General features: G+C 38.9%; 1 protein-coding gene across 7 annotated transcripts in view; it reads right to left on the bottom strand.

The window, feature by feature from the left end:
* The window catches only part of LOC111323477 (uncharacterized), a 33,628-nt gene extending 18,546 nt beyond the window's left edge, over nucleotides 1–15,082 (bottom strand). The window contains exons 1-2 of one of the 7 annotated variants that reach the window (XM_022926836.2): nucleotides 14,914–15,082; nucleotides 3,050–3,151 (exon numbers count right to left, since the gene is read on the bottom strand). In XM_022926836.2, the coding sequence (XP_022782571.2) occupies nucleotides 3,050–3,151; nucleotides 14,914–15,082 (271 nt within the window). Of the gene's footprint in view, nucleotides 1–822; nucleotides 857–1,347; nucleotides 1,894–2,390; nucleotides 2,545–3,049; nucleotides 3,152–3,314; nucleotides 3,632–9,968; nucleotides 10,142–14,913 lie in introns of those variants that run through there. The other 6 variants (XM_022926840.2, XM_088740778.1, XM_088740779.1 and 3 more) reach the window with 6 other exon arrangements.
* Between the last annotated feature and the right edge of the window lie 2,072 nt (nucleotides 15,083–17,154).

Genomic DNA, 17,154 nt, shown 5'->3' with positions numbered 1-17,154 from the left:
AATACGTAATTAAAGTATTGCCGTGAATCTCTGTAAATTTAAGCCTTGAATAGGAACAATTGCATGCGATGTGCCTTTTAAATGCCGTAAATTCATCTATCTTTGGAGCAATGTTTCGCGATCACAACGTTGACTTTTCGCCACCCGCGTTTAAATTCCATTGTGGGATATTTCGCGCACCGACATAAAATTTGAAGAATCTTCCAAGCATGTAAAACGGCTGTGTTTTCAAATTAATCTTGCTTGATTGAGTAACTAAGGACCCAAAACGAGAAGTGTGCTAGATACACGATTAACTCCATCGCAATCACGAGTTCCGTGGATAGGTCTATCATAAATTTTTCACAAACAGCCTGGTTTTCGTGAAAACTGATTTACATACATCGTTGCTTGGCCAAATTATTAAAACAAAAACTTCTCAAACATGTCTGAGTACGAGGAAAACCATATTGCTAAGGAATTGAGGAAAATGTCATGAAAATATTCGCACGCAGCACGACATAAGCAACAAATATGGCGGTCTTCTTGTGATACAAGAACTGAATGGAATAAGAGCAGAAAGTTTCGTAAATGTAGTAATTTGTGTGATTGTGTACATTGGTGAATCGTGGGCCATCGGTGTCATTGTTATTATTTTTCCCACAAGAGTAATTCCTAAGATCAAATTACAATCAAAAGCTTAGAAGCATAGATTTGTCGTAACTAAATGAAAACGCACGCAAAGTGATCTAATGCTAAAAAATAAACTTAAATGAAAAATTATGACGAGGAAAACTGCATAAAAAAGATTTGTCGCGGGGTAAATAATATTAAGTTTCAAACCTGTCACGCTACCGAACATCGTGCCAAAAACATGAAGGGCCTTAAAATGACGTACGGTATGACAACTCGACGAAAGCAAGGAAGATGGATTAAGCCGTTTAAAAGCGTTAAACAGCCGTAAAGCCGAGGCAAAATATATATCGTTCTTGTCAAGATTCTCCACCGATCGTGCACAATACATCTTGAAATTCCGCAAACCTAAGGATAATAAGCTTTGGTACGAAAGAGAAAACTCTTGACTATCGCGCAGCGAACCCCATTTCGGTGTTCTGGTATCTGTTATAATTTTCCATCCTGTCATATTTGTGACTGAGATTGGTAACGCATTTCTTTACTTAAAAGGAGAGAAATTAAAAGCGACATGTCTGCAACCAATTTGACGTGGGAAGCCGAAAGATTACCATTCATCAAGCAAAACACAACTTCGAGTGGCCCCCACGAACAGTCGTCGAAACATGCAAAATCGGCGAATGTACTTTCTCGTTTACTTAGCAGTAATTACAACTATAACTGGAAAGCACTTACATTTCTGCCTTTTGGTGTATCGCACAAGAAAGGTCTGGCTATCCCCCATCACTTAAAAGCAGCAACATCACTGTGGTGTTACGGTGGCCATGTCATTAGAGATGGGATAGGAACCGAAATCGCCGACCAATACGTGGCAACTCTAGAGCTTTGGCAAAAGTAACAGCGTCCGTAAACTCAGCCACAGGCAGCAGCTGGCAATATTTGCATTAAGATCGCGAGACAAACAAACAAGATGGCATCAAATGTAATCAGCCTACGAGCGTTACGTTAGAATTCTGGGCCAGCTCTTTGTGTTTGGTTTGGCATATCTTAATTTGATAAAATTCGCGTCAGTTGCTGTGAGACAAAAACACGCATTTCTAGGGCGCGCAAAATCGACACGAAGTTGTCGTTTTCGGGGGGTGTTTAATATTAAAACCAATTAGCACGGGATTCAAGATCACTTCAGGCATAGCCTATCACCCGAAAAAACTTGACAATATCTCTCCATACATGGTCAGAATTACCAAGATTAAGCCTCTAACCCAGTAACAGCTGTTTTAAAAACACATAGAAACAGGAAGGAAAACTTCAGCAATGAAAACAAATCCTTGTGCATTTACCTCCGTCGCTTTTCCGTCTCATATCTTACAATTTTCCGTGTGACAAGAGTGCGCACCCCTTTTAAAACGAACCACTGCCAAGCAAAGACAAGCTCGAAGAAGGAAAAGATTTATTGCTATCGCATTGTCAAATCTTTTATACCGAAGATTTAGACAGTGCTTCGAACAAAGAGACTCGAAAGACTTCCATTGTCAGCCCTCTCTAAGGATCGCTTTGTCTATAGTGCCTACGTAAATCTCTCGTTCTGTAAAGCTGCGAGGTCATTAAGACAAATGCGCTTAGCTCCTTTTCGTGAATAGCGGTTTAGCAACATCCCGCTCAAAAAATAAGTCACTTAGCAATGGTTACTGATCCGAAGTTCGAGCGCGCGCGAAAAACGCGGTTAACAAACATACATCGCGCGCGAGTCTGTTCTTATCATTTCGCTCTAAACTTACCTAAACTGCCACATTTTGACTCTTTAAAATCCCACATCATCGCCCAAATTTCGTAAAAATAGAGGCTTCACGCAAGATGGATATGCTCAATGGAAACAGAGAACAGATCAGTTCAAACTGGCTGTGCTTTTCAAGGCGAAATATCGGACTGAGGCTTTGTTCAGCTCAGCGAGATAGCATTAAGTGTGGAGGTATCAAGTGTGGTTACACACGGGTAACCTTTAACAATATTAAAAATCAAATACTATACAAGAGTTTCAAGTAGACGTGACAAGGGAATAAAATATCCCCCCAATAAAGATTTTTAGCATTATAAGGCATTAAATTTGAGACGATAGTTTATTTCGGAAACGAAAACCACAATCAACACGCGGACATGAAAAATGTGTTCCCTACTTTAGCGCCTCAGGGCGTTTACAAAATTTTTTCTTGTAATTTATGAATGGTTTTTAAAATATCGCAGATAAAAACCCGGACGACTTATTACACGAAGGAACATCTCGCTGCTACAATACCTTATGGACACCAGCGTGTGAAATTACTAGGGAATAATTCTAAAAAATGGGATCTAAATGAGCACTGAAAGTCTAATTGTGGTATGAAAGAGAAAATACCTGAGGCTTCATTAAATGTGTACTTCCGATTCCAAATTGACTCACCTTCTTTCGCGTCTTTCGCTGGCGTCCATTTCTGTTTTTCTCTGCCGGAAAAGGAGCGGGCTCTTTTGACTTTGCTGCCACCAAAAAGTTTCCCTTTGAGTCCTGTAAGAGTGCAGTTTGATTGAGAACAAATATAAGCTGAGATTCATCGCTGCACCATTAACAGAGAAAACCTTTACACGACACAGTGAAGAAGTGTCTTCGGATCACTTACAAAACCTACAATTGCTGAAATAGCACAAAATCACAAAGTATCTGTTTTTACCTGAGCTCATAGTCGCTTTCCCGAGCTCAAAAGGGCGGTTTCTATGCAAAGATGTCTACTAAACCTCATCAATTATGAGCTGCAATTAGCGATGATACGCGATCACGCTCTGACAAAACGAATGTTGTAAAAACATCACGCGCCACGCACCGCGAGGCATTTCAGACCAACTGACGAAACGTCAACATCCCAAAACAATTCCGACACGCTTCGAAGAAAAGCATCAGCACAAAACTGCCCTGATTGGTTTACGCTAGTTCATGAGACTACGGAAAAAGGTTGACAGCATTGACAACGATTGTAATCTACCAGGATGCACATTTCAACGCCCGTGCGATCATCGACTCTCGAGTTTGCGGCTGACAGACGAATATTTCTTTAATAGCTACTCCTCAGAAAGAATTTCGCCGCCGAGAGTTGCTTCTCTGGCGCGGCAATTAACATCTCTACCAATCCCTGGGCTAAGATACCGTTCAATTTTGCTTTTTAGCTCTGTGACAAGATAAGATTTAATCTCGTCTCTCTTTACGAGTGTCAGTGGTATTGAGGTCAAGGCACAAGCGCCGATCGAAATTTGATTGAAAAAAATCAATTTAGCGGTCACGGAAATAGATAAGTGTCACACAAAACGATGGAAAACTGTCTGGCTATATTTCAACCCGCTGTGTTCGAGTTGAACCTTATTGGATCGAAATATGCACAGTTGCCAGGCTTTGACAGTACTAAAAACTTCAATCTTGGGTGTCAAAGGATCCTGTCTCATAAACATCTGGGAAAAAGCTGTGTTATTTCGTCCAGAAATAACCTAAATGAACCCTGATTTAGGACAGGAACAGATTATTAAAGTGACATCTTAAGTTTCTGGGCGTCGTCAAGACATTCTTCCATCAGATTAGGTCTCTAATGGTTACAGGCCAGATAAAAATATTGTTCGTTTGTTATTGGTGCGAAGCTAGAACAACGCACACTATACTAAAACCCATTTAAAGGTCAATGTTTCTCATTGACAACACTTCAGAAGCAGTATGTTAATCAGGTTTTTACGTTCTGTCTAAATGGACTTGTCAAAAGGAGAAATGCGATTGAGTGCGATTTAATTGACGTTTTCAAAGGGAACAATAAACACACTCCTTTCTTTTGTGCTATAATTGAGGAATGGAATGTTTGCTTGATAAATCGTTTGATACATTACATAAACACAATGGACAAACAAAACACACGCACGATTCTTTACAGCCAACATTTTTTTTTTCACAAACTCAAAGAAGATTCCAGAACCTATCGTTATATAACACAGTTCTTGTTATTTTTGGACGAGATTGCTTCTCTAACCATGCCATTTGGGAAATTGTCTTATGTTCGATAATTTCTTTCTGCTGGGGCAGTAAAAACGCAGAAGTTTGAAGCGTGCGAACAAACGTAAGAATTCTTTGCCTTGGGTATGATGGCGCATTTGAAGGGCTTTCGATCATAATTAAATGAACTTACTACAACAAAAAATACCTAATTTAAAGTCAAGATTTGCTGAATTCGATTACAAAGATATATTTGTAAGAATGTTAAGTACCATACAGCCCCTTAAACAGTTTAAACATTGAAAAGGTTTCTAATCCTCGGAAAATTCGCCAATCAATTTGATTTCGTGTAATGTGTGTAATCCAGTCTTCTGAACTCAACTACATAAGCACAGATGTACAGTTTTACCACAGCAAGGAAATCTAACACTAAGAAAAAGTCCACATCATTTTCGGCATGCACCACTGAGAAGTTGTTAAACATGACTGGCCGCGACGCTTCGAGTAGAGCCAAGCGCGGAAAACTATACAACTGGTACCAAGTCCGGATAACATGTAAATGTAAACCTACACTGTAGACAGCTCACCGTTAGAGCGCGAAAGTGTTTCAGCGGGCAAAAACATGAAATAGCGCGGGAAATTCTGCCACCGGTAGTTGGTGCGAAGCGCGGGAAACAAGCAACCATAACCTGAAAACTTGTCACTGAACAAAGCGCGGGAAAAAGTCAAGGTACCATGCAAGCGCAGGAAGCGCGCAGCTTAAGTATTGCATCTATCTGGCTGTCAGGAGAGAAAAAATGGCCTTGATTGGTTAATATCACTGATCGATGCAAGCGTCAGTTTAAGAATGGATTATCAGTTAAGGAACCCCTAGCGAAAATCGATAGAATAGTTTTCTGGTCTTGTCTGTCTCGTCCCAACACTGCGTTTCAATTTAACGGAATGAGAAAAAAACAGCTTCAAGTAAATTGATTTCAAGGTTTTTCTGACCAAATGCGGTAATTTTACTAGCCAAATTTTAATTCCAATGCCATTTGTGGTCAATAATACATAGAACAAACGAAGTTAGGGAGAGAAATTTTAATCTCTTCTTCCGCTTCAAACTGCTCACAACAATAACTTGTTTTGGACTGGATAGAAGAAGCTGGTATACTTTGTTTCCTGACAGCAAGAAACATTCGCATCGAAGAAAGCTCCTTTATAAATGCGCGGAATAACAGAATTAATGAGTTTCTAACGTGCTCCTAATTCCAAATGACTTATTAGCTCTTTCAACACACCATTGACAAATGAAGTCTTAAATGCCTAGAAAAAGAAAACGGCGTTTAAAATGAAACACCAGAAAAATGAAAGTAGCGATGAAATATACAGTCAATCCGCGATGAAAGCGAACAGAAATGGTTGTGTGACCTTTTCAACTTTTTTAAAAATATTTTTCAATGACCTTTATCTTTGGCGGCTCTCCGATCTTGAGGGATTTTTGAGACATGACTAAACCGAGCTTATTGTGCAATTCTTTACGCAACACTTGTCAAAGGAAACCCCTGACATTTTATCAACTGCCAATCAAGTGCAAACCCAAACCAATCACGTCAAACCTTAGCGTTTCCGCGTCATTCGCATTTCGTACGGGTTGTCGGTTTAGCTTGGCGTCACTAGACAATATGAAATGTCGTCACATAAAAATAGTGGATTAAAATGCTTGAATTTAATATGTCGACACCCATGTATTTTACTTGGGTAAACTGAAAAACAGGGTGTGCGCGAATTTTTTAGCGCGCTATGGGCATGTTTCACCTCAAGGATAGACATTTTCGCAATGTTTTGACACTTGTGTACCTTTACGATCTTTGCTCATCACAGGGAAATATCTCATAAAATAGAGAATCCTGTCATGTACACCCACATACATTCCTCGATACCTCTTTTGATTAAAATGGTCCGTCCTTCCGGTGCAAATTTATCGCAGTCGTCAAACGAAACACATTTGAAACCGCTAAGATTTCCACCCAAAGCTCGCTGTGGGCGCTAGAGACGGAACACTCTATCAGTGAGTTTATCTGTTTCTATCTTCGACTGTCACGTACAGGCATCGAGTATTTCAGGCACTGAAACTCGAAAGAGATGTATCCTTTCGCTGAACTTGGTAAAAAAAAAAAAAAAAAAACACCAGTTTCTAACAACTTAGCTGTTCACCAAAGGCTCAATTAGGGTGCAGGACAAAGAACTCTAAAACTGTTTCATTCTCCCAAGCTAAAGACAAGTGAGTTTATCTGATTCTATCTTTGCCTGTCACGTATTGGCTTTAAGTATTTAATCCGACTTTTCCGCAAGAGACATACAGCTAACATAATCATTGACAGTACTCAAATGAAACGACTATCCCATCTTTATCAGCAACACGTAGAGTAAATGTTGAGAATATTATCCTGTGAGCTGAATAGGATAACTAGATGAGAGAAAAACGTTTCGGAGAGCCACCTGGTCAGTGTGCTTTTTTTTATGATGCCAAATAATTGAAAAGTTTGTTGTATTTGTTGATACTTTCGTTCTGACAAATTTCCGCCGAAACTCCCCGCCGCGGACTCAACTTCAAACGAATCTTTATGACAAAGTTCTTCCCAATCTCGAGGACATTCAAATGGAATTCACCATAAAACACCACTCTTAAATTCCTTCCTCTCACTTTCGCGTGACAATTCTAGACTACACCCAGTGTGCTATTCCAAACCTCTTAAACTCTGCGGTTCAGGTTTAAATTTTGCCAGCATCGTGATAACCTTTGAGCGCTTTCAGCGGGACGAAGAGATTCCACTGGCGCCAATAATTCAGATAAGTATGGGCGGAAAGAGCGACCGCTGATAGGCTGTTTGCCGGCTTCAGCCGGTTTCTCGAAAGTCCCGGTAACTTAAGGGGCCCGAAGCCATGTTTTAAAATCAAAATTTAAAGGATAGGAAAGGAGGTTCTGGCACACACACCAGTCCTTTTTGTTTCTTAAGTTGATAGTTTTATTGTATCATTTTCAAAACTTTTGAAATTCTCATCTTGAATGAAAACAGAACAGCTCTACGGGTCCGTTAAGTTACTGGGACTTTCGAGAAACGGGCCCCAGGACAGAAATTAACACCTGGAAATGATCGTTTGCTAGGGTAGAAATGATGAAAAGAAACGAGAATGGTTGAGGAATGAGAAGACTGACATTGATTGCAAATCACAACAAAATATTAGTTTAGTAAGATAAAAAAACACAAAAGAGGCAAGAACAAACCAAGAAGTAGCAAAGATGGAGAAGATTCACATGGATTGGAAATGACTACAAAATATAAGTTTAGTAAGATAGAAAAACACACAACAGGCGTTAATAAACCAAGAAGATGGCAAAGAACGCTAAGGGAAGGAAAAACTAACATGGATTGCTAACGATAAACTCGAAACATCTTGGGTATATTTTATAGAAGAACAACCCGTTGTGCTAAAATTGTACATGTTACTCGAGATTTAGCTTTCACAGGCTGAGGAAGCGACGAACAAAAAAGCCTTTATAACAATATCTTTTTAGACCGGGTTTCCTGTGGCTACATACAACGAGAATCTGACACTTCCGGCTTACAGGACATTTGAACTTTACGCGGCCGAACAACTGGTTGCTAAGGTGGAACAAGTCAACTTTTTGCCATGCATGTATTGTAGTAGGTATCGTGCTCATACGAGAACCCGAAGAAATTCCGACTAAAATTGAGACTCATTAATGTAGCGAGAAATCCACGAGAAATTTAGCACGGGTTGCAACCTGGAAGCGCGGGAAAATGCTACGCATGCCTGCTTGTAGGGTTGATAATATGACCAGCTACGTGCTCAATAAGTTGCGGTAAATTTGCTCAGCTATCTGAAATAAAATAGAGTTGATCTTGTCGAGTTAAGTTTGATACTTCAAAAAATTTAAGAATGCTCCCCGCCCATCAGTATGGTTTCTTAAATGTCAGGCTCCAGTTGTTCAAAGGACGGATAACTCTATCCAACGGATAAATCGCTATCCAGCGGATAAGTGTTAACAAAACGTACTGCGCTATTTACTGGATAGAGATTTATCCAGTGCATAGCGTTATCCATCCTTCGAACAACCGGCGCCAGTACTTGAACTCATATTGCTAAAACAAGTTTCTAACTTTTTTTAATGTAACTTTCGAGCAGACCCACAGTGCTCGCAAGCTATTTTAAATGCGTTTTCTAATCTACTTTGATCTTTAACGAATACCACGACCAAAAGACAAGGGAGAAGTACTTCAGAGACTGAAACAATAAAATTCATTCACGCATACAAAAGCTAAAAATGCCTCGAGGGCCGAATGAAAAAAAAACAAGAAAATGCCATCAGCGATAAAAGTCACCCAATTATAACCTCCATTAGGTCTAACTGCAGTGTTCAGCTTTGGGGTTTTTTTGTGTTTTTTTCCAACTTCTTAAATGTGCGGTTTCTCTAATAAAATAAATGCACATTTAAAAACAAAAGCTGGTCCATCCAGCGCACGAAAACTAACAAGCTACACAATATGGACATAATTTCAAACACACCGAGCAGAAAATTAGCAATTCGTTTGTGTCATACTGTAATTTTTAAAACTAAAAGTATTAACTAAAATCAAATTGGAATGAGTTCAATCTAGCGAAAACTAAGTCACCCTCCTTCGTATGTACAATATAATTGATGTTTCTTCAAACGCGACAAGAACACTTTATCCCTCGCCAGTGACCCAGCAAGACCTAAATACTGAATCATGAAGCCGGATAACTTATCAGAAGGCGTCTGAGAATAGAAATAGTTTACAATATAAACTGATAAACTTGACTACACGAAACGTCCTTACATTAGAAAAATATTTCTCATCAAGTACTGCTCATGTACTATTTAAATATTGGTGTTCCTTAGGAAGTTGTTGACCGAACTTCCTTCGACGACTTTGGTAATGTTTAATTCAACTCGTAAAGAGGCGGGCTATTTTCTTTTAACGTTTGCACTATATGTTTTAGAGTAACTGGGCCAGTTCCACCGTTTCCTGACAGAGTCACGGAAACCGGCGTGCTTCTTCGAACTGGCGACAACGGAAACTTAAACAACTCGGTGGCGACAGACTGGAGATGAAGACACTCAAATTTTCAACAAAGCCTATAATACTACACTCTGATAAAGTATCATTACACACTGGTTCTTAGATTGCACTGCCTGCAAACTGAACAACAAACACACTGCAAATATCTCCGATAGTAAAGAAGCTGATAACCACAAATATACCGCACCAACATGGCGGAAACAGTGTTTCTTGAAGTCTTAAAAAACAATTTGAAAGCGAACTGAACTCACCCCTAGAAGAGGATCTTGTTCGTTGGATTCGAAGATGCATTCGTGCAGTCGGCATCTGGACACGTTTAGGCCTGAAGAACAAAACTCTTCTCTATGCAGCGTGTGTGTTATATTGCTTCACTGCCAGACGACTTGACCGAAACACATTTAACACTTCACTTCTTATGCTTCTCAGTCAGACTGTAAACTCGTAAATCAATTGAATATCAACTGCCGTTCAAGAACAAAAGGAACTGGGTGTGTAGGCGCGATAAACAAGAACAATACTGCAAATTACCGGAAAAACTCTATAATTCTATCTTGAACTGAAACCGCAAGGAGGAAATTAGAAGTTTTTGCCGCATCACGAATTCAAACCGCATCACATTTCTGTCCCAAATGACGGTTCATTTTCACTTTCTGTTCACTTCACAGTCGTGAAATCGAAACTGAATCCTTTACACCCTAACACTAGCAATAATATTCGCCAAACTGTCCTCTTTACAGTCCCTTTGATACTAAAAGGAAAAATTTGTGACAATCAAGAGCTTCTTAAATTGGCGATCAATTCCTTGATTCTCGTGATCTTCACTTCTGATTTAAGGGTGATACTGCTAGGAGAAATTAAAAGTCAATCACTCCTTGGGACTAACGGATTAATTCGTCTTACTTATTCAGCTCTTCCTCTGATCTTGATTCAAGAATGTTTTTGATCGACAACTTATTTCGTCGTTGACGAGTTTGCTTATTCTCCTGACCTATTAAAACGACTTTTATCGATAGTTTTAGGAGAAATGAGAAACTGATCAGCCGAAACTATTGAATGGAACACGTGGTTTGTGGTCTCGTTGAACAAACCGACACACAGAGAGACTCTTTCCTCTGTTATCACACGCGGTAACTATCGATTTATTTTTAATTGAGTTAGCTTAAGCATCTAAGAGTCTTAAATATTTTCAAAACTTAAATCCTTGCACAAACAGCTACTTTGACTAAATCAACAACGTGGGAGACATTAGTGAAGTAAATTTCGGATAAACAACCCGTTCGATTTTTCAAATGTTCATTTGTCAAGGTCAGTTTTACTGTTTTGCATGTAAGAGTGATCAGACAGCAACTTCCGCAAGAAAAAGTAAGGTTTCTGTACATTGGTCAAATACTGAGAGCTAAAAAAAAAAAAAAAAAAAAAAAACTATCGGAGTTTTAATGAATTTTAACAAAACGGAATTCTAGTATCCGGTATGAGATCATGGAACGCCCTAAAACTGAAAACTGCTGGAGAGTGGATATGCAAGGAAAGCTGTAATTAAATTCAATTATCACGACAACCTAGTTAAAGTTTTCGACCATTTTACCACAGCATTTGGCATTCACACGAGCTTACTAAGCCACAAAAAAGGAGTGTCAAACATTTTTTTCAAAGAAAATATATCTTGAACAAATTTCAAGACGAAGATTACTTTTTAAACACCTACTAACTGTACTAGCTGTCTTAAAAATTGTCGCTATTTTGTTCATGTTTGTTTAAGATTGTGTCTAAAATAATGATACTTGGGTTAAATTAATTATCATACGAATAACGGGGTAAGTTTCCAACGAAACTGGGGTTCTGCGTCGGTGAAGCCGGGTTTCATCAACGAGTTGATAATGTAAACCCCTCCGTAAACCCTATTCGTTAGCCCTTCGCTCAGACGAAGGACCAACGCTCACCTTGGAAACTGTTTACGGTGGCCAGCTTGTCTATCATAATACCGTTTCCTTTGACTACATCCACGTAATAGAGAGGCATTTAAAAGTTGTTAGGAAAGTGCTTTAACATTTTATTGTATGAAGTGAGATCGCCTACACAAATTGTTGTAGTATTTATTTTAAAAATGAAAACTACCTTTTAATTTTACAATTCCAAAATCTACTAAAATGACGCCTTCCTTTCTCCTCTGTTTTATTAAATAATTGACTAAATTTGGATTTTTTTCTTTGATGGTGAGCAGGTAGTGACAAGAATTGAATTTACTTCGCCCCATTTTAATGAACGCATGTAAAACGTGTTTCCCAGACGTGGGCGAAAAAAAACAACTATTACGTGATCTCAATTTCCTATAAAATTTGGATATATCAACAAAGTTGAAATGGTAAATTGGCCACCGTATTAAACGATTACAAAAGCTAACGTTTCCAGCGTTAGCCCTTCGGTCAACTGACATATTTCTGACAACCCTGGGTCAACTGACATATTTGAAGCGTGTTCTCGCATCGTGGGCGAAACAAACCATGAATTATTTTAATTTGGTTATATCAACTAAGTTGAAATTGTAAATTGGCCACCGTAACGAATAAAAAAGCTGACGTTTCAAGCGTTAGCCCTTGCTCTGAACGAAGGGCTAACGCTCGAAACGTCAGCTCTTTTATTCGTTACGGTGGCCAATTTACAATTTCAACTTAGTTGATATAACCAAATCACCTTGTTACCCCCTCCCCCCCCGACGCAGCACCACAGTGTTTAGAAACTTTCAGCCTTTATTCATGATTATTTTACTTTGACGTAAGTTTTGTATAAAAAAAAAACAGTCAGCTGAAACCATAACTCTGCTTAGTTTCAAAGGCTGAAACTAGTTCCTCAGAGAGGAAATTTGTTTATGTCATTCACTTTCAGAAAACAAGGGGAACCATCGAGAAAAATATACAGCTGAGTTAAGGTGTTCGTGCGGGAGCTAATTTTGGCGGGAAAAACTATAGCAAGATTAGCAAGTTAGCGCCCTTTGGAAGCTGCTCTGGTTATCAAGCAGGGACGTTTGAAAAAGAAAATTCGACATGCTGCTTGAAGGAGCAAATGGCCTTCCAGAAGAAGTACCTAAATTTTGTTAAGTCAATGTTCCGTTACTTCGAGAAATGTTTATTTTTATTGAGAGAGAACTGACAAGGCTCCCCAACATTGCAACTCATAAAGCTGAGCCCGCGATCTCCAGGAATGTTTCTAAGCAACCAACAGTATCATCAAAAGGCTCGAAAGTGCTTCGTTGTAAAATTAAAACAACACTAGTCAAATGTTATAAATTGTAGTGCTACACCATGTTTCGCAACGTTCAAAATAATGCATCAGTTTAGTTAAGCTTAACAGAACGCCTCGATAATAATGCCCAACTGAAAAACATAATTTTACAATCTACCTCAAAACGGAAACTAATAGAAGCTCCCAATCGCAGGGGGAGACGGGAAAAATAGATTCTAAAATAAATCCATAGAGAAAGGTTTGAACTTCCGCATAATATCCCAACTTGAAAAGTCATTTTGACGATGAAAGCCTGGTTTGTAAACAAACCCTGTTTAGCATAAGTTAACGACGGGCAGTTTTTAGAGTTCTTAGGGGGGCAAATTATATTATCACTGTAGCAGTTAGTTCCGCCAAATTTTGAAATATAAATGATACTCACAGGCTGGCAGCTAGCAGCGAAGTTGAAACACTTTGTTACAAAAAGCTCGCTGTTAGCCTAAAACCTTCGCTGATGAGACCCTGTTCTCGCCAAAACAAGTTTAAAACTGATTTTACAATACGCCGACAAAAAAAAAGCTCAAAAAGAAAAAACTTTCCGTAGACAACACGTGTAAAAATGCATAAAAAGATACATGTTTGTTTACTGAAAGTGCTAATGGTGATGACATCGAGTAGTTTGTAATTAAAATGCAATTCGTCGGGAAATTTCATTTGCATCTGAAGGTTTTCCGAGAGGTGGTAAAAACATGTAAGGGTTACTTGAGAATACTCTTTGCGAGTTCACATATTCACGATGAGAAGTTTATGAAAGACTCTGAAAGTTGAAAGGCCGGCCGGAGACAGTAAACTCAGACAGAAAAAAAAAAAAAAACTCAGACAGAGTCTTAAAAAAGTAAATACAACTCCGTTTGTTAATACAGTTCTGCCCTAAATGGCCAAACACAATTACGCAGCCTTTGTTCGGAAGTAGCCCATGTGATTTACTTTCATTGAAAAAAGTTAGTGTGCCACAAACAATAATTAAAATTTATGCTAAGTTGTGACTTAAAGCCGCACACGAAATGAGGAATAACACGAAACGATTTTTAATTTTATTAACTCAAAATTGCATACCTTCACGGAAGGGAATCTGGTGCCATTGCAGTTTAATATTCTCGTTACCAAGGAAAATTACTTAAGCTCCTAAATTCCAAGCATTGAACGACGAATCAAACTGAATTTGATGAAAATATATCCGGACAAAGTGTAGACGATTGCTTCATTTAGGTCAGCTGGTGTTACAGGTAGTGAACGCTCATTTTCCTTGTCGACATCTTTTAAGACGCTAACAACACCCGCAAACAACTAAAAAACTCGTGCTTCGGGTGAGGTTTTCGATTAATTAAATGGGAGAAAAACATCGGCTTGTGATGTGAACGGATCATGACTTCAAAGCGAACATCGTGAAATCTTAAAACTCCAACAAGGGTGCGAAAGTAATCATAGCCAATTCTTGTCATCGCTAATCCATTCAACTTGACAGCGTGGTGCTAAAGAATACATGCTTTAGATAGTCAGCTGTTGATTTTCAAAGTTGATTTTCAAAGTTGATCTCAAATATTCGTATTTCACAGATTTCATTTGTGTTGGAATCTAGCTGATACAAAGATCTGTTTCATGGGTTCGTAGCTTGTACGTGACCAGAGTGAAGATGTCAAAACCGAACCCCCATGGTTTAGAATTCAGGACAAATAAGAAACGTCAGACTGGATAAAGCATTGCCAACAGATCAAACAGCGAAAAAAATTTCGCGTAGATCTTCCTTAACCATTAAATGAAAGATTGTCTAAAACTTTCTTAACACCATGGAATAGTTATGAAAGGCCTACGTTAAAAAAAAAAAAAAAATTAAGAAAGAACTCAGGCCGCGTTTCGCGTTTACGTTGGTTCCATACAGATTCGGAGCTACTGTTAATTTAACTCTGAACAATGTACCTTTGCTAAAGCTTCCTCTCCGCTTGGTTGAAGCAGGAACACAGGTGTTTCTTGGCATGGTAAAATCGTTGAGAGGCCGGCGACGACCGCTTAAAGATTCAAAGCTGCTCATCTGTTTGAAATACGCGCCAGAGATGCCGCCATCTTTACTGCAGTTAATGTTTCCCATAATGCTGTGCCGTAAAAATACGAAATCCATTCGTGGCCCGGCCCATGCTCGGCTGGCATTCGGCTTCCCCGACTCCAAACCGACATCCCACCACCTTCTCGTGTTTTTCTCCCGTGATTTTCCCATGGGGTGTTTTTGGTGAGGGTACCACACTAAAGTAAAGAAACAAAATGTCTGCCACAAAATGCAGCCAGGACTCAATATACATAACTCTTTTGTCTCGTTACAAAACATCTCCTTGGTTTTACACTGGCGATACTTGAGATTGCATCTCAGAAGTGCGATTTAATCTATTTAATCCCACTCTTTTTAGCTCCCAATAGTAGTTTCTTCTCGGCCAGTGAGAAGGGAGGACTAACACAGAACAACCAATCACATTTCAGCAGTCATATTTTTATTTATTTATTACAATTTACAATTTAATGGCTCAGTTTAAACAAATAAAGTTATAAAGTACAAGCGTAAAGAATAAAAATGCCATATGGATACTGATCCGTAAAGGAGTCCAGGATCCCATCTGAAATCAGATCACCAAAGTTAAATAGGCTAAAAATACATTACATATAAGTAATTATTATAAAAATTCCACGGAATGTATTAATTAGATATATTCTCCACTAAATGCTTCTTAACTCCTGCCTTAAAACTATTTACACTTGCTGCTCTACGAGTATCAAAGGGCAAAAGATTCCAGGAATCAACTATCCTGTGAAAAAAACTATATTTGAGAGGATTTGTTCTTGCGTATTTCTTCTTTAAAGATAAATTATCATATTTCCTAAATGAATAATGGTCAGCATCCGAATAAAATTAAAAATCAACAAAAGAGTCAATATTAATGTCAATAATTCCGTTGAGGGCTTTCTATAAAAATGTAACGTCAGCTAAAAATATTCTATTTTCTAATGACATCAAATTCAACTTCTTTAGACGAGCCTCATAATTGTCCTCAGTCTTTAATATGAATTTGGTTGCTCCCCAGGCTTTTTTGTACTTTTTCAAGCTTTTCTCTGTTCTTTTTGGTGTAGGGTGACCATACCACAAAGCAGTATTCAACATTTGATCGTACCAATGCGCAGTAGAGAGCTCTCAGCGTGTTTGAGTCATCCAGTCCTCTGCATGTTCTTTTGATTAGCCCTAGCATTCTGTTTGCTTTGGACACAATAATATCAATATGTGCGAATTCCAATTCAAGTGTTTAGCAGTTGTCAACCCCAAGTCTTTGAATTCTTTAACTTCTTCCAAGATGGAGTTATCCAAGGAAAAATCAGGGACATAAGGTTGTTTTCTCTTTGTTATTCTCATGATTTTACATTTTTTGACATTAAAGTCCATAGAATTGCGAATACCCGACTGATAAAGATTATCTAGGTCCTGTTGAAACAAACATTGATCGCTAGCATCATCGTCGATTCTTGAACATTTCAGTGCAGTCGTCAGCGTATAGCGCTATAGCATTTCCGGGGAGAACTGGGTCGGGCAAATCACTTGTAGATATTACGAAGAATAACGGCCCCAATATGGAGCCTTGTGGGACTCCAGAAGTAACCGCTGACCAGGTAGAGGAGACTCCATCTAACACAACTCTTTGCCAACGATTTCTCAGATAACTTTCACACCACAATAATAATGAACCAGAAATTCCAAAACTGCAGAGCTTTTGTAGTAGAATTGAATGATTTACTCTGTCAAAAGCCTTGGAGAAATCCAGAAACGCAACATCCGCTTGGCGTCCTTCATCCAACTCTGTGACAAATTCAAAAACGGCTCCTTTAGGAGCCACCCAATTCATAAAAGTCATGACCAACGAAAGTGCTAGCATAGATGTTTTCGATCGCCCCAGCCCCCACGCACTTATAAACTTTCAAAATAGCCGTCAGTCAACTAAAATTCAAAACTTGTCTCGGTTCTAACTTGTTTGCAATTTTCGAAAAAAAAAAAACATAGACATTACTCAATCTGGGGGCGAGCTCAACTTGGCGGGGTCGAACTCGAAAAGTGTGGGGGCGAACACGGCATAAGTTAGGGGCGAACTCGAAGGGGCGAACTCGATGGGGGCCAAAGCGGCGGTT

The sequence above is a fragment of the Stylophora pistillata genome, chromosome 12 (genome assembly GCF_964205215.1).
Source record: "Stylophora pistillata chromosome 12, jaStyPist1.2, whole genome shotgun sequence".
In the NCBI taxonomy this organism is placed as follows: domain Eukaryota; kingdom Metazoa; phylum Cnidaria; class Anthozoa; order Scleractinia; family Pocilloporidae; genus Stylophora; species Stylophora pistillata.
The sequence above is the reverse complement of the archived record's forward strand: the minus strand, read 5'-3'. Positions and strand labels throughout refer to the sequence as shown.